Source organism: Thermothelomyces thermophilus, chromosome 5 (assembly GCF_000226095.1).
Source record: "Thermothelomyces thermophilus ATCC 42464 chromosome 5, complete sequence".
Taxonomy (NCBI): Eukaryota; Fungi; Ascomycota; class Sordariomycetes; order Sordariales; family Chaetomiaceae; genus Thermothelomyces; species Thermothelomyces thermophilus.
The window spans coordinates 1,505,554-1,531,044 of NC_016476.1; the positions used below are offsets into that span (position 1 = coordinate 1,505,554).

The 25,491-nt window shown below is 46.3% G+C and overlaps 6 protein-coding genes across 6 annotated transcripts; 2 read left to right on the forward strand and 4 right to left on the reverse strand.

Annotated features, from left to right (window-relative positions):
• Positions 1-9,044: 9,044 nt before the first annotated feature.
• Positions 9,045-9,350, forward strand: MYCTH_2065815 (uncharacterized protein; the record flags this gene model as incomplete). The annotated part of the gene is made up of 1 exon (XM_003664982.1): positions 9,045-9,350. A coding segment is annotated over one exon (306 nt), but the record flags the coding sequence as incomplete, so codon positions are not given.
• Positions 9,351-15,413: 6,063 nt separating this feature from the next.
• MYCTH_108765 (uncharacterized protein) lies at positions 15,414-16,246 on the reverse strand (the record flags this gene model as incomplete). The annotated part of the gene is made up of 2 exons (XM_003664983.1): positions 15,520-16,246; positions 15,414-15,468 (listed from the first exon to the last, which is right to left on the reverse strand). Coding segments are annotated over exons 1-2 (339 nt in total), but the record flags the coding sequence as incomplete, so codon positions are not given.
• Positions 16,247-16,287: 41 nt separating this feature from the next.
• MYCTH_2128866 (uncharacterized protein) lies at positions 16,288-16,967 on the reverse strand (the record flags this gene model as incomplete). Its single annotated transcript, XM_003664984.1, has 2 exons — positions 16,288-16,500; positions 16,695-16,967. 2 exons carry the CDS (start codon positions 16,965-16,967, stop codon positions 16,288-16,290), a joined length of 486 nt encoding a protein of 161 aa, XP_003665032.1.
• Positions 16,968-17,513: 546 nt separating this feature from the next.
• MYCTH_2066269 (uncharacterized protein) lies at positions 17,514-18,183 on the forward strand (the record flags this gene model as incomplete). Its single annotated transcript, XM_003664985.1, has 2 exons — positions 17,514-17,748; positions 17,939-18,183. The coding sequence occupies 2 exons, from the start codon at positions 17,514-17,516 to the stop codon at positions 18,181-18,183; spliced, it is 480 nt and encodes a 159-aa protein (XP_003665033.1).
• Positions 18,184-18,492: 309 nt separating this feature from the next.
• On the reverse strand, positions 18,493-19,326 carry MYCTH_2308313 (uncharacterized protein). Its single transcript, XM_003664986.1, has one exon. The coding sequence runs from the start codon at positions 19,223-19,225 to the stop codon at positions 18,794-18,796; it is 432 nt and encodes a 143-aa protein (XP_003665034.1). The 5' UTR covers positions 19,226-19,326; the 3' UTR covers positions 18,493-18,793.
• Positions 19,327-21,938: 2,612 nt separating this feature from the next.
• MYCTH_2308314 (uncharacterized protein) lies at positions 21,939-23,895 on the reverse strand. The gene is made up of 4 exons (XM_003664987.1): positions 23,563-23,895; positions 22,211-23,388; positions 22,036-22,144; positions 21,939-21,968 (listed from the first exon to the last, which is right to left on the reverse strand). Exons 1-2 carry the CDS (start codon positions 23,818-23,820, stop codon positions 22,351-22,353), a joined length of 1,296 nt encoding a protein of 431 aa, XP_003665035.1. The 5' UTR covers positions 23,821-23,895; the 3' UTR covers positions 21,939-21,968; positions 22,036-22,144; positions 22,211-22,350.
• Between the last annotated feature and the right edge of the window lie 1,596 nt (positions 23,896-25,491).

A 25,491-nucleotide genomic window follows, 5' to 3' on the forward strand; every position in this document is an offset into this window, starting at 1 on the left:
TTGTCAAAGAGGTTAGCAAAGTCGCGAAGTTTATCTGGTAAGGTGACCTCTGACTCCGTACTAGGCCCTAGTCAGGTGCCCCTATTCCCTGTACTTTCTCTATCAAATTATTGGTGTCTTGACTCTAAGATAGTTATTATTTCCTAGATACTAGTAACTAGGAAGGTATTAGAAGTCTTCTTCTTTTATACCCTTTAGACTATACCTATAAAGACTATACCTATAATTTAGGAGATTCCTATCCATCTTAACTATAAAGAGATCTTATAGATAAGTAGTCCTAGTTACGTCCTAATTTTAAGAACGCCTATATATATATCTAATTTGACCTCCTAGTATTCTATCTATGGAAGACCTAGTATAACGTCATATATAAGTCCTAGGACTATATAAAACGCGGCCTAACTCTCCTAGCTATCGATATCTATCATAATATGGGCTATCTAAGTAATCTTCCAGTCCTATTATAGCCTAGTTATAGTCCTAAGGATATATATAGTAGGTAAACTAATTTACTCGATTCCGAGCTTTTAGCACATTCTCTTACTAATAACGCTATAGCTAGAACATCTACTATCTATTTAAGTATTTATAAAGCTAGTAGAGTTAAGGAAGATTAGAATAGAAAAAGGAGGTCTATCTATTCTTTTACTAATCTCTATAAACTTGTCTTCTAGGTAGTTATAATCTTCTAGCCCCCTTACGAGACTTTGCTCAGAGGCTACTCTTTTCCCTGCTTACTATCTTCTTGTTATCTTCCTTCCAATCCTCAGCCTCTAAGGTATTAATGTCGGTTCTTAGCTAGTTCTACTATACTAGCCTTAAAGTAGGGGCAAAGTAACACTTAGTAATAAAGTAACCCTTCTACCTATACCGGATATATACTCTAGCTACCTATTAGGCTATATATACTTCCAGACTAACCTATTTCGCCTATAGGGCGTTACCTTTACATTTTCCTACCCTATCCTTATTAGGTCCTTTCCTCCATAGGTTAGTATATAACAAGTTAATTCCGGTTATTGGTATATCTCCTTCTATATCCTTCTCTCTCTATAGTTTAGGTGCTACCTACTACCCCTATATCTACTAATACTTATTACTAAGCCAAAGAGCCTCAAGATCTATAGTAATCTTATAGTATTTCTCGACCACTATTATATAATTATCCTAGGGAATTCCATATCTAACCGCTATATATTTAAGTTTTAGAGAGAGGTATTATTATAATTTAATTAGGTATAGCTCGTCGCTCCAAAGGAGGCTACCTACCTTTAATAGCTTAGCCTTAAACCAAACAATAAAGGTAACAAACGGTTTATCATCTCTCTATTAAGGGAATTCTAGTTCTAATAGGGCTATCATCTTCTTGTAGGGATTAGAGAAGATGCTCTCGAGATATTAGAGGAACTTAGTCAGGTTATACCTAACTTTTAGGCCTATAGATTTATAGTAGGCTATAACCTAAGTCTATACCTAGCACGTAAGGTTTCCCTAGATAAAGACCTATTAGTCGTAATTAGAGCCGATAAAATCTCTATTAGCTATAAGGACGTGTTCTATCGTACTCTTCTATACTATAAAGAGTTCCTTTTTGCCGTCGAAAGGTTATCTAGTTAGGAGACGCTTCTACTACGGCCACTGAGCTTTAAGGGGCACCCTAGCCGACTTAGGGGTTAGGATAGGTTAGGTTTAGGATGCCTAGAGAGTGTCGATCGTGGCATTCTATTGTTCTATTGCTACTTAAAGGGAGCAGACGAGCTCCTGTAATTCCGCTAAGCCCGAGGGCCTATATGCTATCGAATCTGTCATGACTATGTTGTCGATAACTCCCTTAGGGAGTTGCTACCGGTAGGAAGGTAGTTAAAATGTAATATACTAGCCTTATAGCATCTATAGATAAGCATATAATATTCTATTTGACCACCTTAGGGAGGAAAAAGAGAAAGAATATAAGAGTTATATAGAGGGGCACCTTTTAAGTGTATATATTATAACCTAGGTAGGGCCTGGTTAGGCTCTAGGTTAGGCCCTAACTAGGCCTTGGCCGCGTGTCTACCGGACGAGTTATAAACGAGTAACGAACGCTCTATAGACCTATAGGGCGTAGGTAAGTAGGGTAGGGTAGGTCCGTTCTATACCTAGGTAAAGCCTAGGCATTGTCTAGCCTAGGTATAGCCTAGGCCTATAATATTGTTATGCCTTTAACACCTAATCTAGAATATTAATACATTATAAAGAAAAGGAGAAGTGGCTAGAATAGCCCTATAGAGGCCTTCCCTCCTAGTCTAGCCTCCTAGTAAGGCGGTATTCCGGAAGCCTCCCTAGGTCTACTAGCTACTATAGAACCCTCCTTACCAAACGATAGTTACAGGCCCCTATACCCTGTAAAACGAGGTCTAGGTCCCTTTGTAACCGTATTTCCTAGGATTCCTACGTTCGGCTTCTTAGTAGGTTCAGGTACTATACAACTAGGTGCTCGACAGTCTCCCTCCCCTAGCTATAGGCATAGTAAGGGGTACTAACCCCCGGGACTTAAACCCTAAAAAGGAAGTCACAGAGGCCAATAGCCCCTATACGGGCCTATACTAGTAGGGAGCTCTAGGCCTTCGTTAGGCCCTAGTGCCTTTATAGGCCCTCCCCTGTAAAAACTAGGCATAGGGGGTCCTTGTCCGATATACGCTATATCCTCCTGCCAGCTTGGTCGGCCCTCTAGCAGTTGCTCTAGCTTGACACCATAGCTAGTTCTGTGGCCTGTAGCCTTCTTCGTAGGGTCTGTAGAGGGGGTTGACCCTCTCTATAGCCCTCCTAAACCTATTGCCGGACTGTCGATCTTGCTATCTCTAGGGCTATAGGCCTTGGCTCCTGGCCCCTTGCCCTAACCCTTCTCTTCCGGAACCTCTGGCTTAGCCTATTACAGGCCTGTTGGATGAGAGCCCTAGCAGGGACCTGGGGGGCCCCTAGGCCTACCCCGGTCTGCAAGAGTGGCTAGTCGAGTTTGGCTTCGAAGTCGGCTAGCCTCTTATTAAGGTAGAGGTCGAGGGGTGGTACCTAGGCTTCCGTTTCGAGACACCAGATAGAGGTAGCCTTATAGGCCCTAGTAACTACTCGAAGGGCCCTGTATTAGGCCTTCGATAGTTTCCTAGCAGGGCCTTCTAGCCTGCCCCCTAGCTTGGTAGGCTTATAGAAGTTCGAGGCCCTATAAGCTAGGGCATTATAAATACACTTAGTATAGACCTCGCAGGCCTATAGGAGGCCGGGGCCCTAGGTCTTCGTAGCGAGCCTGGTCAGGGCAAACTCCTAGGTTTCTAGCTTCTTAGCTACCTTCGCGTAGTAAGGGCCCTACTATAGCCTCTAGTCTAGCTAGACCCCTAGGAATCTGGCCGACTTCGACAGGGCTATAGTAGTAGTACCCCCTCCGGGCCGTAGGAGCTCTAGCGGTCGTGACCACTGTTTCCGGCCCCTGTTGAAGTGGATAAGTTCGTACTTTTCCGGGGCAAAAGCCATACCCCGTGTCTTCGCCTACTATAGGCAGGCCTTCTAAGCCCTCTGTAGCTGACCGTTACAGGCCTCCTCGGCCCTCCTAAAGGCTAGAAGGTTGGTATCGTCGGCAAAGCCTATCAAACTGACCACGGGGCAGGCCTGGCGAATGGCCTGGTAAAGAGAGGCTATATAGAGGATGAACAGTATAGGGGAGAGGGGTGACCCCTAGGGGACCCCGGCCCTTACTACTATATCCTCTGTTTCCTGGCTATTGAAGTAAAGGATAGCTACCCTATCCTATAGCCACTCCCTAACCTAGACCATTAACCACTTTGGGAAGCCCTGGCTCCATAAAGTGGCTAGTAGCCGGGTATAGTTGACAGTGTCGAAAGCCCCTAAGATGTCGAGCTAGAGGAAGGAGGCAGCCGCCTTATACCTCTAGGCCTCCTAGACCTGAGCCGTAATAAGCTAGATGGCTAGTTCTGTAGACCTATGTTCCTAGTTACCTATCTGTTCGGCCGGTAGAAGCCTGTAAGCCTCTACGACGGCTATTACCTTCTAGGCGACTATAGCTTCTAGTACCTTGCCTACTATTAGTAGGAGTACTATAGGCCTATAGCTACCTAGGGTAAAGTAGGCCTATAGGGGTTTGCCGGGCTTATAGAGGACTACTATCTTAGCCCTTTTAAACTAGACTAGGAAATAGCCGAGCCGGAGGCTCTCTAAGGCTAGTATAGCTAGTATCCGGTAGAGCGGCCGCCTATAGGCCTTTAGCAGGCCTATAGGGAGGAGGTCCTCCCCTAGGGCCTTCTATAGGGCTGCTCTAGCTAGTACTGCCCTAACGTTACCTACCGTAACCCTCCGACTTATCTCGAACTTCGGCTCCTAGTGGTCGTTTAGTTCCGGGTTATCGATATCCGAAAGGTCTGCCTCCGGGTTTGGAAAGAACTTATCGGCCAATGCCCTAGCCTTCTATTAGTAGGTTATAAGCCCTCCTTTAAAGGCCGGGAGCTTTAGGGGGTCGACCGGTAGGTAGCTTTATAGCCTTGCCTACCGCTCTAGCCTCTATAGCAGGTCCGGCCGGTTAGTTACCTCCTGTAACGTGGCTCTCTAGCTCTTGGTCTTTGTAGCTATAATGGTCTTAGCCTAGTCCTATAGGGCCTGCCGAAGTACCTCCTATATATAGGGGTTCGGGGTGCCCCTATAGGCTCTCTCTACCTCCTTAGCCCTCTTCCGGGCCTCTTGAACCTCCTTTGTCCACCACCGAGCTCGTTTACTACCTATACTAGCCTTCTTTGCCGGAGCCGAGACCGAAGCTATCTCCTCGAGGGCCTCTATAAGCCTATCGAAGGCCTATAGAAGCTCTTTTAGGCCCTAGAAGACAGGCCTAGCCTAGGCCGATACCTATCTACTAAGCTAGAGTAGGAGGTGGGCCGCTTCGGCCTACACGACCTCCCTATCTAGGCTATTCTAGTCCTACCCTTTGCTAGCCGGTATAGGTCTGCTAGTCCCCCAGAAGGAGACATATAGGGCCTACAGGTAATGGTCGGACTTCCCCTGTTCTGCGATATCCCTATAGGTTACTTCTAGTCCGGCCGAGGCCTAGAATAGGTCTATCGTAGAAGGCCGGCTACGTTAGTCCCCCTAGGGGGCCCTAGTGACCTGGCTATAGGGTATACGTAGGTTGAGGTCCTACTAGTCTATAAGGCTAAGGAGGTCTCTAGCCCCTGGGCTAAGCCTGTCAAACAGGTCCTAGACCGGGTGGTAGAGGTTAAAGTCACCTGTAAGAACTAGGGAGTAGGTTAGCCAAAGTAGGGCTAGCAGGTCCCGTAAGAGGGCCTGCTCCCCCTTATTATTATAGACTAACTAGAGCTCGAACCCCCTCTCTCCTAGGGCCGGAAAGGTCACCCTATACTAGTTCTCCTCTGCCGAATAGTCCTACTAGCCAACTAAGAAGCACTTAGCTACTAGAATAGCCGCCTTACCCTTAGGCTTGTAAATTAGATAGTACTTCGACGCCCTAGGGTAGTAAGTTAACCCTGTAAATCGGTTAATCTATAGTTCCTAGATGGCTAGTAGGTTATATTTAGCCTCTTCTAGTAGGACCTCGAGGGCCTGTTTGTTACCTTAGGTATTCTACTAAAGGATCTTAATTTGCATTCGAGGTAGCTAGGGCAGAGGTCGAAGGTATAGTAGTAGGCTCTATAGCTGCTACCCCCTTAGCCGGTTATAAGAAGGAGGGGGTTCTAGGCTATAGAAAGGAGATACAGGTCTGTCGGGTATCGAACAGGGCACTCCTAGCCGCCTGCTAGGCTAGGGTAGGCCTCCTACAGGGGCGTTTAGCCCCGGTTTAGTAGTAGTCGTCGTCTTCTGGTTAGCTATTAAACTCGAAGGCTACCTTCTAGTATAGTTACTCTAGTGGTTAGAAGGTTTAGGGTCTATACTAGTAGGCCTCCCTAGCCTGTTCCTAGGCTTTGACTTTCTTCGGGCAGCCCCTATACTAAGCCATATAGGGGCCCCTATAGGCTGTATACCTATAAGGGAGTTAGTTAGAGTAGGTAGGGCACTAGGCCTCCCTAGTCTTCCCCCCCTCCCTATAGGCCTTTGTACCGCAATAGCTATAACAGGCCGGCCGCTAGTAGTACCGCTAGGTATAGCTGAAGCTCTAGTACCTATAGCACTGCCTTGGCTCTAGAGCATCTTAATAAGGCTCGTAGTCTAGCACCTAGGCATCCTAGACCACGCCCTCGTTACAGGCCTTCCGGGCCTCTTCGAGGTCCTATAGGCCTAGGAGTACCGTAGCCTACTTCCTTTACAGGCTCTTTAGTAGCCGGAACTTGACCGTTTCGATCGAGTATAGGCCTACGGCCCCCTTGAAGTCTTGTTTACTAACCCCCTGTAGCTCCTCCTTCCGGACTCCTTTAGCTAGGACTATATAGGCCCTGCCGACCTCCCTAGCCTCCTCTCCGAAGGCTGTAGCCACCTATCGCTTGTTAGCCAAATACCAATCCTTAGTAGCCTTGTCCTTGAAGACCACTACCACATCCCTACTTAGGAGCTTCCTAGCCGCGATAGCTCCCTAGCGGCTAGAAGCCCTGTTAACTACTTGAACTATCTCGGCTAGGGTTCAGGCCTTGAGATCCTTCCGTAGGCTCGCGTTCCGTATCGTGACCTCCTATAAGGCCCGTAACGGCACCGCCTTAGCCGACGGTAGGCCTCCCTAGGGGCCTATTACCCCCTATTATAAGCCTACGGCTACCTATGCCTAGGTAGGGCGGGGGGTGGCCTTAAAGGCTTCTTTAAGCCCCTTTTTGACTTCCTTAGCTACAAATTCCTATAGGTTCGGAACTAGGCCTATAATAGTAGTTATAAGGCCCTATAAGAGCCTATTAGTAAGGTCCTATGCCCTGCCCCGTTTAGGGCTTAGTATAAGGTTGACTAGCTATACGATAAGACCCCTTAGTTCCTTAATATCCGGGGTAGGGTAGGCCTATAGAGGGCCCCCCTTTGATTGGTTCGAAGCTATAGGCCTCCCTACTTGGTAGCTTGGCAGTAGGCTTTAAATCGACGTCGCGTTCAGGGGCGTTCAGGGGCTCCGGGTGGTCTGTGCGGTGACAATTTTGACGGGCGTACGAGGTGTAGTCAGAATGCGGTCGGATACGGCTTCCACGCTTGCGATGCCTGTTGCATAGCCGTAACGGCTCGCGCGTGGTTAAAAGTGGTACCGTTAGATAGCGTTTTTCGAGAGCTTTCTAACGATGGTAGTTTCGTATATTTTGGTAGGGTTTTTGCAAAGATGCAAGAGAAGCTCTATAGGGTTTGGGATATTTAAAGATTATAAAAGGAAACTATAACTACTAGAACTACTAAAGAAGGAAGACCTTCCCTAGGTAGAAAGGGACTTTATGGAAGGAACGGCTATACTATTAGATTTAACTAAGGAACTACAATAATAAGAGACTATACTCCTTTCTTTCGAGCCTAGCTAAGTAGTAGAAGCTAACCTAAGTATAGAAATACCCTTCTACCGGCCAAGGAAAACGTCTTACCTACATATTCCGGTCTAAGCTAACCTAGGAGACTAGACTATAGATATCTATTTCAATATAGGCAGCTTAACTAACCTAGTTAACCAGATATAAATTACCTAATAGGTAAAGAATCTTCGATAGATTAAGGGCAAACCCTATACCCTTAAGGGAGTTAACTCGAAGACTAGGATTAGTAAATAGGTCGAATTTGACTTCTATATCCTAGGGGAGGCTAGGAATATACCTATTAATAGATATATTTACGTTATAGCCGATATTATTAATGAACTTACTCTAAAGATACTCCTAGGTACTAACTTTATAACGGCTTATAGTGTTAAGATTAACTTTGTCAAGGGCATCTATACCTTTAGATCGCTAGTAAATATAAAGGTCTATAGTAACATTATAAAGAAGAACCTTAAGCCTATCTCTTAGAAGGTTACTACTATCCGGTATACTATTATTCTAGTATAATCTACCTAGATAGTTAAGACTTACTTTATTCTATTACCTAATAATATTCTAAAGGACAAGTGTTGCTACTTTACTACTAGCTAAGATAAAGTCTAGGATGCTATAGTTAACTAGTATACGCCCTAGGTAGCTATCGTTAGAAATGATACCGATATCCCTATAGTTATCTAGAAAGGAGATAAGATTAGCTATCTCTTAGAATACTATAGGGAAGACACTACTACCTAAGTCAATATAAGCGATATAAAGGATATATAGAACAAGGTCTAAGATAGAATTTCTAAGTAAGAGCTAGAGGAAAGGCTAGAGGAAGCCTAGTATATATATTACTAAGAAGACACTAATGGCTAGGATCTTCTACCGCCAAATAGAACTAACTTTTACACTCTATCTTATAGTATTAAGAAATCTGACAACATTCTAGCTATTAAGAGCAAGGATAGCGTTAGTATTACTAATGTAAATCCCGAGTTCGCGCTTAAGGTAAAGGAACTTCTAGATAGATATGACCTTTACTACGACAGGGGAATCGTACCAATGCTAGAAAACCAGAAGATATGGATTAATCTGGTTAACGGATGGTAAAAGCAAGTCCGTATAGTCAGACCGTACCTAATAGGGCTTAAAGACTATAAGGCTCTAGATAAACATTATAACTAGCTCTAGGTATCTGATAGATTTACCTTTATAGATGAACTAACCCCTATTACGTACCTAGTATTTATCGTATAGAGGAAGGTTTCTAAGAAGCCAAGAGTAGAGGTTAAAAAGAGCTAAAGTATAGTCGACCTATAATTGCTAAATATAATTACAGTTCCAGATGTTTATCTCTTACCTAACTAGGACGACATTATAGCTACTATAATTAGTAATAAGTTTTTTATAGCCCTAGATACCTTAGGATTCTTCTACTAGTTACTAGTCGCCAAGGAGTATAGTAACTATATAATAGTTATAAGCTACTACGGCCTGGAAAAATCTAATATGGTGCTTATAGGTTTTAAAAATATACCTATATTCGTATAATACTATATAGATAGACCTTTCCTTAAATACCGCTATTTTGTCAGGGTATATATCGACGATATCATTATCTTTAGTAAAATAGAGGAAGAATATCTCGAACACCTATATACTATTTACAAAATCCTTAATAAGGCCTATATCTATATTAACGTAACTAAATCCTTTATAGGTTATCTAGCTATGAGACTCCTTAGGTACATTATAAATGGTAAAGGTATTACTAAAACTAACGACTATATTGCTACCTTTAAGAAGTTAAAATTCCTAGATACGCTTGACAGCTTAGAGCATTACCTTAGAATGGCTAGATGGCTTAGGAAAGGCATTCCGTAGTTTGATACTAAAGTAAGGCCACTCTAGGCCCGGAAGATAGCTCTAATAGTAGCTACCCGGAAGGAAGGTAAATTAAACCCTAGGAAAGCTAAACATACCTAGAAAGCGGTTATATCTACCGTTAAATTCACTATAACTAAGGAAGAGCTTAAATCTTTCCGACTACTATAGGAGCACTTGTATAACTAGGAATTCCTCTATTATTACCGCCTAGAAAAGCTACTATTCCTTAAGCTAGATGCCTGCTGTAACGGCTACGACGTTATCGCTTTCTAACTTAAGGGCGACTAGGATAGAGAGAAAATTCCTAGTAGGAAAATTCCTATAAGCGAAGTACAGCCTATTCTATTTATATTAAGGGTGACTACTAATGTGGAAAAACGCTATAGATCTACCGAGGTAGAGATTACTATACTTGTTTAGGTGATTAGGAAGCTTAGGAAGATAGTCTAATCGAATAGGTATCTAGTTAATGTCCTTACTAACTATACCCTAACGAAAGGGATTATAAAATATATATCCTTAATTACGATAGATCTAGCTAAGGCTAATCTTAAATTAGCTAATACTATTAACTACCTATCTAGATTTAACCTTAATATCTTCCATATCCTAGGAACCTTAAATGTTATACCTAATATACTATTAAGATTGCCCATATAGGAATAGGAGGATCTGAAGGTTAAGAATAGCCTAACTAACGAACTTAGAGATATCTAGAGCAAGTAGTAGGATAAGGATATCTTTATAGCTGACACGATTACTATAGAACCAGTCCTTAGTGACAAGTTTAGAGCTAGGATCATCACTAGCTATCCTAAGGACTATAAGTATAGACCTATTTACTAGGCACTTTATAAGAACAAGAAGGACCCGGTCAGAAATGACCAGAATAGGGTTAGGAAATGTAGATAGCCAAAACTACCTATAGGACCATTCGAATTAACGAACAGACTACTTTTCTATATCGACTTTAATAGTACTAGAAGACTCTACCTACCTAAAAGCTATATTAACCTAATCCTTCAAATCGTTTATAATGATATATACTATTTCGGTAAAAATAAGATAATAAACGAGCTTATAGCTATCTATTTCTGTAAGAAGGCTTAGAAAGTTTTAAAGTTTATATAGTACTATAAGGTATACTAGGCAAACTCGACTAACTAGAACCTACCACTAGGAGAACTCTAGCTAATTTAGACCTAGCCGACACCGTTCTATATAGTAACTATAGACTTCATTACTAACTTGCTACTAGCACTAATAGTTAGGACCCTCTAGTTACTTAAAGGCTATATACTAGCAGATATACTATATACCGTGATATATAAGTTTAGTAAGAAGAAGCTACTTATAGCAGGCCATTAGATATATACGGCCAAAGAATAGGTAACTATCCTTTTAAGGACCTAGATATTTACTAACTAGGGTATACCTGCCTAGATTATTAATGATTATAACCCCAAATTTACATCGGACCTATAGAAGGAGATATTCTTACTATTAGGAACCAAGCTATTACTTTCTACTACCTACTACCTATAGACCGATGGCTAGTCCGAACGAACTAACCAGACTATAGAAATCGCACTTAGAATGAACTTTACGGCTAATTCTAACCGCTTATAGGTCGAAATCCTTCCTACCCTATAGTATTACCTTAATAATACACTAGTCACTAGCATTAGAAGGTCACTAAATAAGCTAGTATATAGGTTTAAACTATACTTAGTCCTAGATATCCTTAGTAAGAGGACTACTAAAACTAGTAGATAGAAAGCTTTAGAAATCCTATATAAGTAATACTAGGCTAAAGCTAGCAAAATAATCGACTAAGCTATAGCATTAGCTAAGTTATAGTATAACTAGAGACATATACCTACTAAATTTAAAGTTAAAGATACTATTTAGCTATGCCTATATAAAGGCTACTACTTACCTAGTAAACCTAATAAGAAGTGGTCAGCCTAGAGGGTAGGACCATTTAAAATCAAATGGAGGGTAGGAAAACTGGTATACAAGCTAGATTTTCCTAAATCCTAGAAAGTCTACCTAGTTATATCTATTGCCTAACTCTACCACGTTAAATAGGGTCTAGATCCGTTCAAAAGGACTGCTTCTCTACCGTAACCAATTCTAGTTAATGGCGAGGAATACTAGAAGATTAAGAAGATCGTTGACTATCGGGTATATAGAAAGAAGCGCCCGAAGGTAGAATACCTTGTCTATTAGCTTAGATTCGACATAAAAGACGACTAGTAGCTCCCTAAGAGTGAACTCGAAGCCACTACTAGCGAATTAATCTAGGAATATAAGAATCACCACTAGATTCGACTACCTGGAAGAAAACGAGGCCGGCTACCTAGGTAGAAGGCCTAAGGCGTCATTTCTAGCCAGGAAGAGGCTAAATAGTGCCTAGGGGTATATACCTTTAATAGGATATCCTAAAATCTGGCTTAACACTAGAAAGGCTATTATTACTCCCTTCCTACCTATCTTTTACCTACTATATTTACTTCAATTCTACCACTCGTTACAGATAGGGCTTTAACCACCACTTTAAACCATATGCCTAGCTCGGCTAACCTGTTAAATAACTACCTATTTAATTAATAGGGCTAAATAGCCTACCTATTCCGGTTAGTAGGGCCAAATACCCCTCTTATTTAGGCACTTTTCATCCTATCTTCAAAGCCCTGCCCTGAATTATAAGAACCCTAGATTTCCTACTATTTCCTACTTCTTTAAACCTCTTCTACTTCTTCTATAATTTCTTTAATAACTACCTTCTTTTCTAACTACCAGACCTTTAACCTAGCCTTTCTATCAACCTATAACTATATAGTTATCTCCTATAGCCTACGTATTGCCATTTCCATTAAAAGGAGGCTTTAGAGTTTGTTTTCCTGCTCCCTTTTGCTTATTCCATCGCGTATATAAGAAACTACCGAGTTTTGGTAATTTTAGCTAAGTTTTGTTAACCTAGAACCACTTAGTATTAACTATCATAGCCAAGTCTAGAAGCAGAGCCAGGAAGAGTAACAAACAGGTTGCTAAAAGCGCTAAAGGCCCTATAGCTATAAGCCTAGCCCAAGGAAATGAGCCTACGGCTAGTTAGCAAGATACGCCTATACCGTAGTCGGTAGCAGCGGAGTCGACCGACACTGCCACTATTACGTTCACACCTATTAATCGGCAAAGGGCACTATTAGCTATGGGCACTAGGGCAGCCAGCTAGGTATAGCCTATACTAACGCCTATATAAGGCGTATATTTAGGCCCTATAAGCGAAAATAATAGCCTATTAGATAGTATCGTCTAGGAAGTCCTTAAGTATATAGATACCTTCCTTAAGGGCGGTATAGGCTTTACTACCGTCTTAGGTACCAAGGAGGAATATTAGAATGACCTTACTATAGGTAGCCTAGTCCGAGTATACTATAAGGATATAACCTTACATTTCGATTCTAAGGGCGAAGACTTTGCTATACCTTGAAATAATATATAGTACGTACCTCCTCTAGCCATTGCTAACGATTAATCTATTATATATAATACCTTCAGCCCCCTATACTTATAATTCCTAGATAATGCTATCGTTAAATAGTACTATGATAGTAAGATAGGCGCTATAGCCTAAGTCCTAGGTAATATTATTAATATAGTCTGTACTAGTACTAGCAAGTATAATATAGTTCGTTTCCTAGCTATATACTACTTTATTAATAGCCACTAGTCCTAGGGAGAGTAAATAACTATAGCTAACTATAAGACTTTCTATAGTATAGATAAGGATAATACTACTAAGATTCCTTAGCTAGAGGCCAGATTTACCTTTGTCAAAGTCGATAGTAAGATAAAGGCTATACTCTTTAGTATTATCGCTAGTACTATAGTCGCCGTTAACCTACGTAAGGCTACCGAGGCCGAGATATACTATATTACACTAGCGCTATTCTTTACTAGGTACTATAAGACCTTGAACCTATAGGGAGGATTCTAGCCTTGTGCTACTAACAGCAACATAGTATACAAAACGGATGGCAATTATATAGTCATATATAGCCAATATATTGGTATAACTAGATAGGTACCGATTAACCTATATAAGGTATGTAAGTATAAAGAACTAGCTACTAACAGCCCTAATAAGCTAGTAGACCAGGATACTAGGCTAACCCTACTATCGTTAATTAAGATCGCCATTACCAAGGTATAGGACATAGTGAATAAGAAGAGGCCGCTAACGCCCCTGACTATATACTAGACAATTCCAATGCTCGAGCCTACTAACTACCTATCCTACAAATTAGATATAGCTTACCTAGAGTAGAACTACCAAGACTCCGGCTCTACTAATGCCACTACCTAGGACGTAACTACGTACCTATATACGCCTACTAGCCTACCTATAACTATATAATAGGGCACCGAGCACCGTAATAACAAGGGCATATCGGTCGTCACTAAAACCGTAGCTACTATTACTACTACTCTAATATCCTAGGCCTTACTATGGCTCGGTCTAACACTCTACTCACCCGAGCTAGCACCCTAGCCTATTACACTAACTAGGTATACTTAGTGTAAGGCACCTATAGGTAGGTTTATCTATAGGAGTAAGAGGGACCCTAACGACAATAAAGAGACCAAATTATAGGCCAGATTTAATGATACCTATATTATCTTTAATAGCCTTAAGGAGGTAGAAAACACCCTTATAGGCATAGAGTTTAGCCCCTTTACTAGCACTAGGGTTATTAAGTCCGGCCTACTATACCTGTCTATAAGTACATTAATTAGGCCTATTAAGGATTATCTTGCCTATACCTACTAAGAGTATTATAGTAATAAAGACATGCTTATCTATACCTGCTACTAGATCTACCGCTACTATAAAAAGGCTAGTAATGACTCTTTTAGGGCTAACCTAGCTATATATAGCCTTAAGAAGAAGTTAAAGACTATATATAGGATATATTATACTACTAATATAATGCTTACTAATATACCTAAGCCTAAGGAACTATTAATAGCTTATATTTATATACCTAAAGGAGATAATAATACTCTAGTTAATAGCTACCTATTTAAGCTTAGCTACCTACATTATAGCCTACCTAGCTACTAGGCTATATAGCCTATACCTATATAGGTTATTACTACCTAAGGTATAGCTAAGGATAATAAGGGTAATAAGGACTTTGCTAAGCACTAGTAACTAGCCATTAAGGCCGACCTTCTTAGGCTAGCTTAGACTATAGTTTAGAGGTAGGATAAGGCTACTAATAGCGTTACTAAGGCCCTTAACTAGATCAAAGAAGAGCTTAAGCAGCTATAGAAGACTTATATAACTATAAATAATAACCATATAGCTACCCTTAACTAGAAGAAAGGTATAGATAAGAAGCTATAGTAGCTTAAAGGTATAATTACCTAGCTTAGTAAGTATACTATATTAGCCACTATACTATAAAGGGCTCCTAGAACCTAAGTACCTATAGCTTAGCTACTACTAGTTACTACAAGGGCTAGCGCCCCTCCTAGCTTAATTACCTACTAGGTTATATACCTACCACCTATAACCACTAGCTAGAAACGCCTATAGCTAGAGACGCTAGCATAAGAAAGCCCTTTATATAAAAAGGCTACTAACATGCTCTATAGTAACTATACCCTAGCTAGGGAGACCTAGGCCAGGGCTAAGACTCTCGTATACTTATAATAAGAGCGCCTATTAGCTCTATCCATATTCCTAGATAACCTAGGCCTAGCTAGTGATAAGAAGGACTAATAGATAAGTAGATAGATATAACTATAAGATAGAAGAATAGGAACAACTTGCTAAGACTATTACTATAGAATAGCTAATATATTTACTAAGTTATAATAGGTTATCATTTTTTCTTTTCAAACCCTAGTACCTATTATAGTATCTAGCTATCTATAAGTTAGATCTAACTAACCTATTAATAGGGATAACAAGCCAGGGTTAATATATATTTAGATAGCTTCTCTAAGTACCTCTAGTACTTAGAATAATTAACGCTTTTATTACCTACTTCTACAGACTGTAACCTCTGGTCCAGGAGTGCCGCCCACGGTGCGAATACCGCTGTGGTGTCGTATTTTGCAGCCTTTCTGAGCTGTACGGATTTATAGCTACCAAGCTGTAGCACTTCCACTCGCGACTTCTCCTCTTCCACTCGCGATTTCTCCGCTTCCGCTCGTGCCTTCTCCGCTTCCACTCGCGCCTTCTCCGCTTCCGCTCGCGCCTTCTCCGCGTCTTCTCGTGCCTTCTCCGCGTCCGCTCATGCCTTCTCCGCGTCCGCTCGCCCCCTTCTCCGCGTCCGCTTGTGCCTTCTCCGCTTCTGCTCGCGCCTTCTCCAGCGCGGCAGCCTCGCGTGCAGCTCGAAGCTCTCTTTCCAATTCTTCGATGCGACTATCCATATTGCGGCTAGTTGAATTTCTGTGCTTGAGTGTTGGATGACCGGCATGCAACCGTGTCAATGCTACTAGTTGTGTTTGGGTGTTGGATGGCCGACACGCAACTGTGTCAATGTTTGTTTACTTGACGCGAACCTGATTGGCTCACACTTGCGCGCCGGTCGATGATTTGTTGGTTCGCGCGCTTTGTCCTGGCAACCCGGACACAATCGCTTTCGTGGGAGAGAGGGCCGGAAGCTGCCGGCAGGCGGGTGTGTACTCGACATGGGAACTTGAGATTGCAAGCTTTGGGTCACAGAGATGCTGGCAATCACAGGCTGTCTGTAAGAGTCGCGCTCTCAGGTACACACAGACCGAGTTCGAAAGGGGGGAGGGGGGATTTGGTGACATACTGGTCAGCTCAGAGCTGGCCAGATGCTGGGCAACAACAACGACGCTTCCCTTTTATGACTTGCTCCATCATCAGCTCTGACCCGCAATTATGCAATTATGTGTCTCTAGGCTCCTTCAGGCACTTCCCAGAGAGTTTAGTTGAGGAGGTATCAGCTATGGCGCACGCCACGCCGGTGTAGTGCGCAATAGCCAGCGTTTTGGCGGTGGCGAAGCTGGTGCCTATTAACGTATATGATGGATCAGGCAGCGCCGAGCCCTCGACGAAAACAGCGGGGTTGTCGGAACAGCTCTTCTCCACCATCGGACCCTACACTTCATTCACCGTCCTGAGGAAGTACGGCCGTCAGCGGCTTAACATCGTCGGGGAATAAACCACGACTGCTCCATGCCCCTGCATGTTATCCGTCAAGACAGCCTGGAACCGATTCCAGCCTCCTTCACTACCAGGTTTCTAGAGTTGATGGTTGTAGAGATACCTAGGTATAATTATGAGTTGTAAACATTGAAGGTCGCTTCACGGAGCAATTGGAGACAGAAGCGGCCCGACGGAGCTTTTTTGGGCTGTTCGAGACTACCGGGATACACGATAATCGACATCACGTGCTGCCGACACCCTGTTTCGAAATGGGTGGATTTGGAGGCCGAGGCAGCGGGAATCCGGCGGCGCTGGCCAGTCGGCGCGGCCTTGTCACCCCGAGGCGGCCCAGCGCTAGACCGGAGGGCGCTACAGGCCGGGCCGCCCGACACGGCCTCTCGGCTCGGCTTCGCTGCCATCCCCCGGTGCCAGTGTTTGATCGACTCTGCAGAGATTGCTTGCCCGTTTCTGGAGTGCAGTTGATCGACTACAAGGGCTGACTAAACAAGCAGAAGATCGCTGGACTCTCAACGATGTCCTTGTTTTGAAAACCGCACATCACGATCTGTTAATTGCTCAGCTACAAGGATGACGAGCTCTTTCAACTCTGTGCATTTATTCTTCGCGTGTAGCCGGGATAAAGCCTCTGGCGATTCTGCCCAAGCAGCACTCAATCATGAGCACATTCGATTCGGAAACCTTCCCGGCCAGAAATGAATCCCGACACACTCGATACACTATTGTCTAGTGATTGAATCCCCGAATCGATTCCCGGCTCTTCTTTACAAGAGATAATCAAGGACTAGCATAATCGCATTTCCATCTTGATCTGATCCGACAACATATTTACCTAGGAAACCTCGAAAACGTAAACCGCCTCCCAACCCCCCCTCCTTTTCCTTTCTTTCTCCGTGCAAATGCGGAACATGGTCGTCGTTGTGTCCGGCACCAGCGCCCGGCAGCGCATGGCGGCCCGCCTCGGCTTCCAGTCGGTCAGCGACCTGGAGGAGTGGGAGGAAGAGATCGTGCTCGACCACTTTGCCAACTTCATCTTCGATTATCTCGCCCACGGCTACACGGTCCAGCCCGACAAGCGGGAGCTGGTCGAGTACATTGACCTGGGCAAAGCCGTCGCCGAGAGAATCACCATGCTGGAGCAGCGGAGGTTCGAGCAGGTGCTGGATCCGGATAAGAGCGACTGTGAGTGTCTCTCTCTCCCTTGTTTCTTTCTTTCTTCCTTTGTGTATGTGTGTGTGTATATGTGTGTGTGTGTGTGTGTGTGTGTGTTCATGATTCAGTTTCTCTTCTTTCTCTCTCTTTCCTTCTTTTGGCCCATTTTTTCTTCTGAGCCTCTTGTACATCAATGACAAAAGCTGACGTCTTTTGTCAGGGACCGCCCGGGATCATTACAAGCAGTTCGTTGTCGGGGTTGTGTCGGACGATCTGTGGCTCTCCATGTACGACATTGACGGTGCAGTGATCTGCAAGCGCGGGTGGACGGCCAGGGCGACGACCATCAAGATGGTGAAATATCTCGAATTCTTGATTCAAGAGTGGAGAAAAGGGGCGGGAGATACTCAGTACGGAGAAAAGACAATGAGAGGACGGACCCCCAGGTCCGGAAGGAGAAACTAGTGGAATAATCGTGCGCTATATTAATTAATCGCTGGGCATGAGCATTGGTATTTGGGAGAGTTTCTCTGGGCGTTTGGGTTAATTATAAATACATGACTGGTACCAGGTTGGCAGCTTTATTCTAGTACGTAGTCGTATCTCAGCTATCTTGGGATTGATTAGACAAAGGTGGAAAGGAATAGGATTGAAGAAGGATTACACGGTCTTCTTTTTGTTAATATGCAATGATGAATCATAATTATTTATATCCCCAGCAGACGTTCGCAGGAAGCAAATCTTCTTGAGACAAACAGCGTCAAGCGAGAACCAAGCGCATCCTCAAAAGGCCGAGTGTAACTATGAGAGAAAAATGTAAGATAATATTAACTCTATTCGTCGACATGTTGTTACTAGTGCTGGTATGCCTAGTTCACCTCGCGACTACCCAACAATTGTGTCTCTATCCTTCCATGTCATAAAGACATATGCCGCATGAAAAAGGAAACCATATTATAGAAAAGGAGTGTCATGAAGAGAGAAGAATCATGTAGTCGTGTGTTCCGTACAACCGGTGAGCGTCGTTGATGAATCGCTCAACTCTCGAGTTGTCCGGTCGTACGGCCCCATTTAATTAGACGCTGGCGACGCAGTAGGGAATGCCGTTGAGGTACTCGCAGTGCGACCTTTCGGGGCAGTTCCCGACGAACTGCAGGATGTTCTGGGTGTCGCAGACCTGGATGGCGTACGGGCCGAAGCAGTCATACCGACCCGGGGTGGTGCACTTCTCGCCGGGGCTCTGGCCGGGGCGGCCGTTGCGCGCCTGGACCTTGGCCGTGTTGGTGCAGTAGGGCAGCACGACGCCGTTGCCGCCGGGCAGGTTGTCGCAGGCGGTGCCCTCGGGGCAGTCGCCGACCAGCTCCCACTTGCCCGAGATGTTGCAGATCTCGATACCGGTGTTAGGGGTGGTGCAGCGGTAGGTGCCGAACTCGCAGCTCTCGCCTCCCTTGGAGGGAGCAGCGATGGCCGAGGCGGCGAGTGCAAGGGCGGCAGCGGTGAACTTCATTGTGATGGTTGTTGTGTTTGTTTCGAAGGGTGGAATTGCGATAGTGTGTTTGGGAGGAACACGGTTGGCTTTGAGTCGTGAAGATGTTGCGATCCGAGTCTCGGATGTTGCAATGAGAAGGTTGATGTGATGTTGATGATGGGACTCAAAAAGAGGCAGCAACGGGGTGAACTTCCAGCCTTCTTATACACTCGAGTCTCACTCAGTCTTCTCCCGCCGGACCCCCGGCCTTCCGTGCATGGGCGATCATGGTCCTAACACACAACCCTTCCCCTCTGAACAACGCCCACATGGCAGAAATCCCGCGCAGTGGCATGGACCGCACAAGGTACGGTAGGGAGATCTGAGGCTTCTCGCCTCTCCACGAAACCCCGTGACTGGGGATGGCGGGTGATACGAGCTGCTCCAAGTCGAGAACGGCCCAATCGGAGTCAAGACACGACAAGACCAACCGGGGCATAACACGAGGAAGAGCCGCAACGATGGAGTCTTGATGGCAGTGCCAACATGGGAAGAGGCCTCGGTGCTGCCTCGAGCATCTCGTCCCGGTTCGAGAGCACCATTGGTTCGGGTCCTGTCGAGTACGTAATGACAAGATGAGATGGGCCCTATCAAGAGACAACACCAAAATTCCTCTCTGAGATGGCGTCGGGGACACGAAGCCCTCGAGCAGAGGGACGGCATAATACCCGGCCCAAAGTGCTGCCGTCAGACCATGGATTGTGCCAAATACGAACCTGGGTTATTTTTAGGTTGTTTAGGTTGGCGTGTTGCTGGCTTGGCTCCCCAACCCCGAAGCTCTGGAAAGCGGGTATCAACTCTACTGGCTCCACAAATCCGCTCCATGCTTTACCGTTATAAGTCTGGCTAAAAATGTGGCTGGCATGGCGGGGGGCCGAGGCTGTTTGTCTTCAACGAAACGTGTCTGGCCAATGGCCGTGGTTAAGAGCTGCTCTGCGCGCCCGAGACTTGACTCGGAGCCCGTTCGCCACCGCGGACAACGCAAGGCCACCTTGACTTCTCTCAGTGGCATCCCTTCGCTGTCAAACAGCCAACGAAGCCCCTTAAGTTTTTGAAATGATGTAAGATGCTGGTTGGAAGAACCATTTTAACTCGGGAGGGAATCAGCAAGAGCAGTCATGTTTGATTGCCAATCATCGGCCGAGCGACCACCTGGCATCGGTGATCCCGGTTTTCCGAAAACGGAAAGCAAACAAAACAAAAAGACGAAATAAAAATAAAATTAAAAGAAAAGAAAAAGAAAAGAGAAGAAACGAAAAGAGAGGAACGAAAGAACAACATCGAAATACGTCTTTGATATTAGTGTAGAACCAGTCATGCGGCGCTGCGTAGGCATCGATCCCTGGTAACCTCATGATTAGAATCGAATCCAAGCATCTGAACCGGCACCGTAAAATCACAAATTTTGTTAAAAGCATGTTGAGTTTTCACACAAGCATGTATTCAAAGGGCTTCTCCCCTGTATCGGTGAGGGTTCAACTTTCAGTGTTGCCGACCCAGAATGACCCGGCAATGTCGCGCACAACATGTGCAGCCAGGAACCAATACCCGAGCAATGCTCCGTCAGGTACCTTGAGAGACAATGGGTGCCCAACGGAGTCCTTCTAAGACGTTCTACGGTGTTGCAACGGCATTGCAGTGTTGGCAATGATGACTGGATAATTAGGTAGCTTTGCGGTCGTGATGTAGCTAATGAGATTTAAACGTAATGGTAGAAGGCAGCGTCGTTGCCGCCTAATTAAGCCGTTGGCAGCACCTGCCCGATCGATTTACCAGGGATCCAGACCAGAGTCATTACTACCGAATTTCTTGAGTTTGTTTGCTCATGAACCAAGTCCGGCGCTCTGAGTCAGACAGACCGAGGTAATATAAATACGATCTCACGTCAGCAGAGGAAACAGGGTCGGGAAGAACAGAGACCGGCACAGCAACACGCATTGCCCAAAGTCAAATATGTTGCACTGCGTATGTTGTAGAACGCAAAGACTCCACGGCTCATTTGCTCTCCTGCGTACGGATTATGTGCAGCATACTGACGCGCAGTTTCTTTTCTGGAGGCTTGGGAACAGTAGACGAATGAAATATTGTGTTACAGGGAATATTTAGAGTGGCGCGAACGACAAACATGTCTCAGATTGGGTTTTCGTGGTCCTGGGTATCCTAGTGGGGAATCCAATCATTAGGGAATGGTCTACGTCAGGTATGTAGCAACGAGCATTGGCCATTCATATGTGATCATAATCCAACCTGGGACTGTGTAATAATCCGTAGAGGGACTCGAATAGAATTTCTAGAGATCCCTGCAAGAGAACAGGAACAAGACATCTTCAACCACGAGCATTCCATATATCCTTTTCTTCTTCTCTCTTCCTTCCTGCTAGTACGGATCGTTGTCTGTGTTGAGTTCGGTTCTTGGTTTAGATTCATTCTCAAGACAGCCACGTCATCCTCGGTCTACCATCACCGACCGACAAGATGGTCTATCGCCCTCTGTGAGCCGTTGGGGATCAGAAACCACAGAGGATGCGGATGCTGCATGGCTATCTGCGGAGTATTACTATCCACGTGTAAACCCGCGAGCACTTGCCGCTCAGAGCGCAAGCAACCATCCAACAGCCTCGTCAAATCGCCAATCTCTTTAAAGGAGGTGGCCCAACCTACAGCCCCCCGGCCGCAACCCAATGGCCGGCACTCGCACGCTTCCACACGCCACCCAGAATGGCTCAGGTACAGAAGTGGTGAGGTATTCGGGTTAGTTTGGTAACCTGGACCGGAATGAATATACATACAAGGTTATCGAAGAGAAGAACGTTGCCCCGTCCGCTTTCTGGCACAACGCGTGCTGCGCACCGAAGCGTATTGTCGGAGCGCTCATCTGCTTTCTTCATTTTGAGGTGACTTGTGGCAATTCCGAGACGGGTGAGCCGCACGAGACTGACTCAAAACACTAAGGTCGGTAAGTACCTTATCATCACTCATTCCAGGTGGTGACGTTCGAAACGACGAATAAAAAGAAGAAGAAGAGAATGAAAGATGAAAAAGAAGACCAAACAAAGGAAACGGTTGTTCGCTACATATCACTAGGACTAATCATGTAACAATTTCTAATTTTGTATAGCATGGGCAGGCAACTGCTCGACCGAGTGTTCCCTGCTGGATCCGCCCTGGCCGTTGTCGAGCGACCGGTCGCCGACCGATTTTGTCGAGCCGGGTCTGCTGAGATCCGGCAGGTCGATGCAGGTCTCGTCGTCGTAGATGTCTGTCTTGCCCCCGCGGGACGAGAAGCGGTGATTGCCCCCCTTGTGGCTCCGGTAGGTCTCTGTCGGGTCCAGCACGCTGCCGCCGCCTACTACTACTCCTTCTCCTCCTCCCGCGCGGCTGGCGACGCCGACGCCGGTGGCGGTGCCGCTGCGGCCGGCGGCGTAGTAGCCGGACCGCTGGTGCGACTTGTTCTCGGTCAGGGAGAGGCCGAAGGCGCCGAGGCAGCGCTGCAGCATGCCCTTCATGGCGGGGACGCAGGCGGCCAGGACGCCGAGCAGCTGCTCGAGGACGGTGAAGGTGCTGATGGAGACGCCCTGGGCCCAGAAGTCGCCCTGCTTGTTGGGGTCGCCCCAGTCCTTGACGATGACCGTCTTGATGACGCTGAAGACGCTGGCGAACAGGCCCATGCCCATGAGGACGCAGACGAAGACGCGCTCGCGCAGCCGGCGGTTCAGCTTGCGCAGGAAGGTCGCCGGCGCCAGCGACAGCAGCACGTCGGTCGTGATGTTGACGGCCGCGCCCAGGTTGGAGATGCCGCGCATGACCTGGACCGAGACGCAGCGGGCGCCCGGCAGGAAGGGGTTCCAGGCAGCCTCGAGCGGGCGGCAGGCGATGACGAGGTTGAAGAGCGTGTTGCCCACCCCGTAGAGGGCCGAAATGGCCATGACGCTGTACAGGAAGATGCGCCACCCGCGCTCCTTGCCCTGGATCCGTAGCAGCGTGAGCGCGATCGAGATCTTGATGCACGACATCGACAGGCCCCAGACCGAGATGGCCAGCCACGAGTTCTTGCCCGCCAGCGTCGACCGTTCCAGCGAGATCAGCCCGGCTTTCGGAACCATCAGGGGCATCAACATTGCGTAATCGGCGATGGTGAGGACCTGTTGTGCTCGACGGCGTTTGCGGTTAGTCTTATACTGGTCAAAAGGGAATAATTGATCACGACATCCATCTTTTATTCATTCTTTTCTTTTTCCCTTTCTTTCTTTCTTTCTTTCTTTTCGGCCGGGAGAGGGGGGGGAGGAGAGAGGGGGCGGGCCAAGAATGGTACGTACGAAACCGGCCACGATGAAATAGTCGTCGAGTCCCGCCTTCCACACCGGCCGTATTCTCTGGTATACGCGGGTTACAAAGGCCACCAGGCACAGGAAGAGAAGCACGGCGCTGACGCCAATGTAGACCTGGGCGAGGTAGGCGGCGTGTTCGGAGATAGGCACGCCCTGGATGGCCTCGGCGCCGCCGTCGCCTGGACCCGTCGATGCTCCGGCCTCGCCGCTCGCGGCCGGGCTCAGCGCCGTGGTGGCGCTCGACATGGCGACGGTGGTAGTACAGTTGTGGGTGTCGAAGAGCAACGCAAGGTGCTGCGGGTCCCAGAAACGCAGATCTGGGATCTGGGGTGATGCCTTTACTTTATGGGCTGGAGAGCCACGTTCCGAGAGAACGGTCTGGATCCTGCATCCCCGGACTTGTGCAACCGTTGCTCTCCCGCCCGCTCGCTGGCTCGCTCCCAGCACCACATGCCTACCTAGGTTTGGATGTATGCAAATACAGTACTGCGTGCGAGACTGTGTACACTATTAATAGGTAGAAAATGATTCCAGGGGGTCCGCGCTCTGAACCCTCCGGCCTCAGCTAAACTACCTACATTCATGAAGAACCAGGAAGAGAAGGAAAGATAGCTTCTGTTCGGCATTTGCTTATTCCAGAGAAAGCGAGATTTTCTCAGGCCAGGTTTCGTGCGTGGTCGGACCCTCCCTCTCTCAACGTCCCCGCTCCCCCCCCCCCCCCCCGGGCGACATCCTGTTACATACACAGCTCCTGGAAAAGGTACCCTTGTCCCCAAATCAGGAGGATGGCCAGTTTGGCCCGGGGTGCAGGGTGGGAGCAGCGCACGGGCGCGGCCGGTCAAACCCAAGCAGAACTGTCGACTTGGCGAGCCGCAGACGGGAGAGTGCACCAATGGAAGTGGCGGTTGCTGTTGAGACCTCTGCAGCTGGAACCAGACGCCAGGGCCCTGACCGCCCAGGAGGGGAGTTCCCTACAAAGCACCTTACCTCCGACTTGCAGTGACTATTGGCGTACAGAAAGAGAGTTGCTTGGCTGCAGCGGGGTTGCTTGTCCGGTTGTGCTGCGTGGGTCGCAGTTTGTCGCTTGGGCAACGCGGGAAGCTAGTGCTTCCTACTCCATAAGTGTTATTGTTAGCCGAATCTGCAGGGGCTTCTGCGTGGTGTTTTACGTACGGATACTAGTACGGATTACTACGTAACAACATTTGCAAGGACGTTCGAAACTGCGTTGGGAGTAGTTTACAGAGTACCTCCTCGGACATTAAATTACTACTGTACAAGCAAGTCAGGAAGGAAGGTTCAACCAGGAGGTGCGAAATAAAGTGCGTGCTTCGGAAACGTTGCTCTCCCCACCACTCTTTTTTTGCAGAAACTACCGAGTACTTATTGGAGAGAGTTTGTTATTTACACCAAACGCGTGGTCAATCTCAATCAAGTCTCGGACCGAGAGGTAACAAGAGTTGGACTGCGGTACGACAGCGCACCAACCTCATAAGCCGCCGGCAGATGGCGGGTCAATTTGAATTAGATTGGAAACGAGAACAGGGCAATATACGGCCTGCAGATCCGAGACGGCATCTCGTCACTCTGAGCCGACACAGCCGAGCCGGCGAAATTTTCGCTCCGGGACGGGAACGGGAAGGTACTGAGGACTCGCAGCGAGCCTTGATTCTCATTGAAACCTTGAAAGGCCCGTTTACACAGGACGCTCTGCAGGGCGGACATCCACACCTAGACCTGAAGTGCTTTCTGCCATTGCCCTTGGCGTTGCAAATACATATAAAGTTGAGGCAACAGCCCTAACCAGAGCAGGCATGGCGCGTCGCACCACTCGCCCTCGAGCTGAAAATCGTACAACACTGGTAGGTTTCCCCACCCCGTCCCTGCCCTTGCTTCATTCACGAGACGGATCCTGTC

Excerpts from the sequence above, each read along its gene's own strand:
- MYCTH_2308313 (XM_003664986.1), bottom strand. The coding sequence starts at position 19,225 with ATGAAGTTCACCGCTGCCGCCCTTGCACTCGCCGCCTCGGCCATCGCT.
- MYCTH_2308314 (XM_003664987.1), bottom strand. The coding sequence starts at position 23,820 with ATGTCGAGCGCCACCACGGCGCTGAGCCCGGCCGCGAGCGGCGAGGCC. Across the intron at positions 23,389-23,562 it reads ATTTCATCGTGGCCGGTTTC|GTCCTCACCATCGCCGATTA; the intron begins GTACGTACCATT and ends CGAGCACAACAG.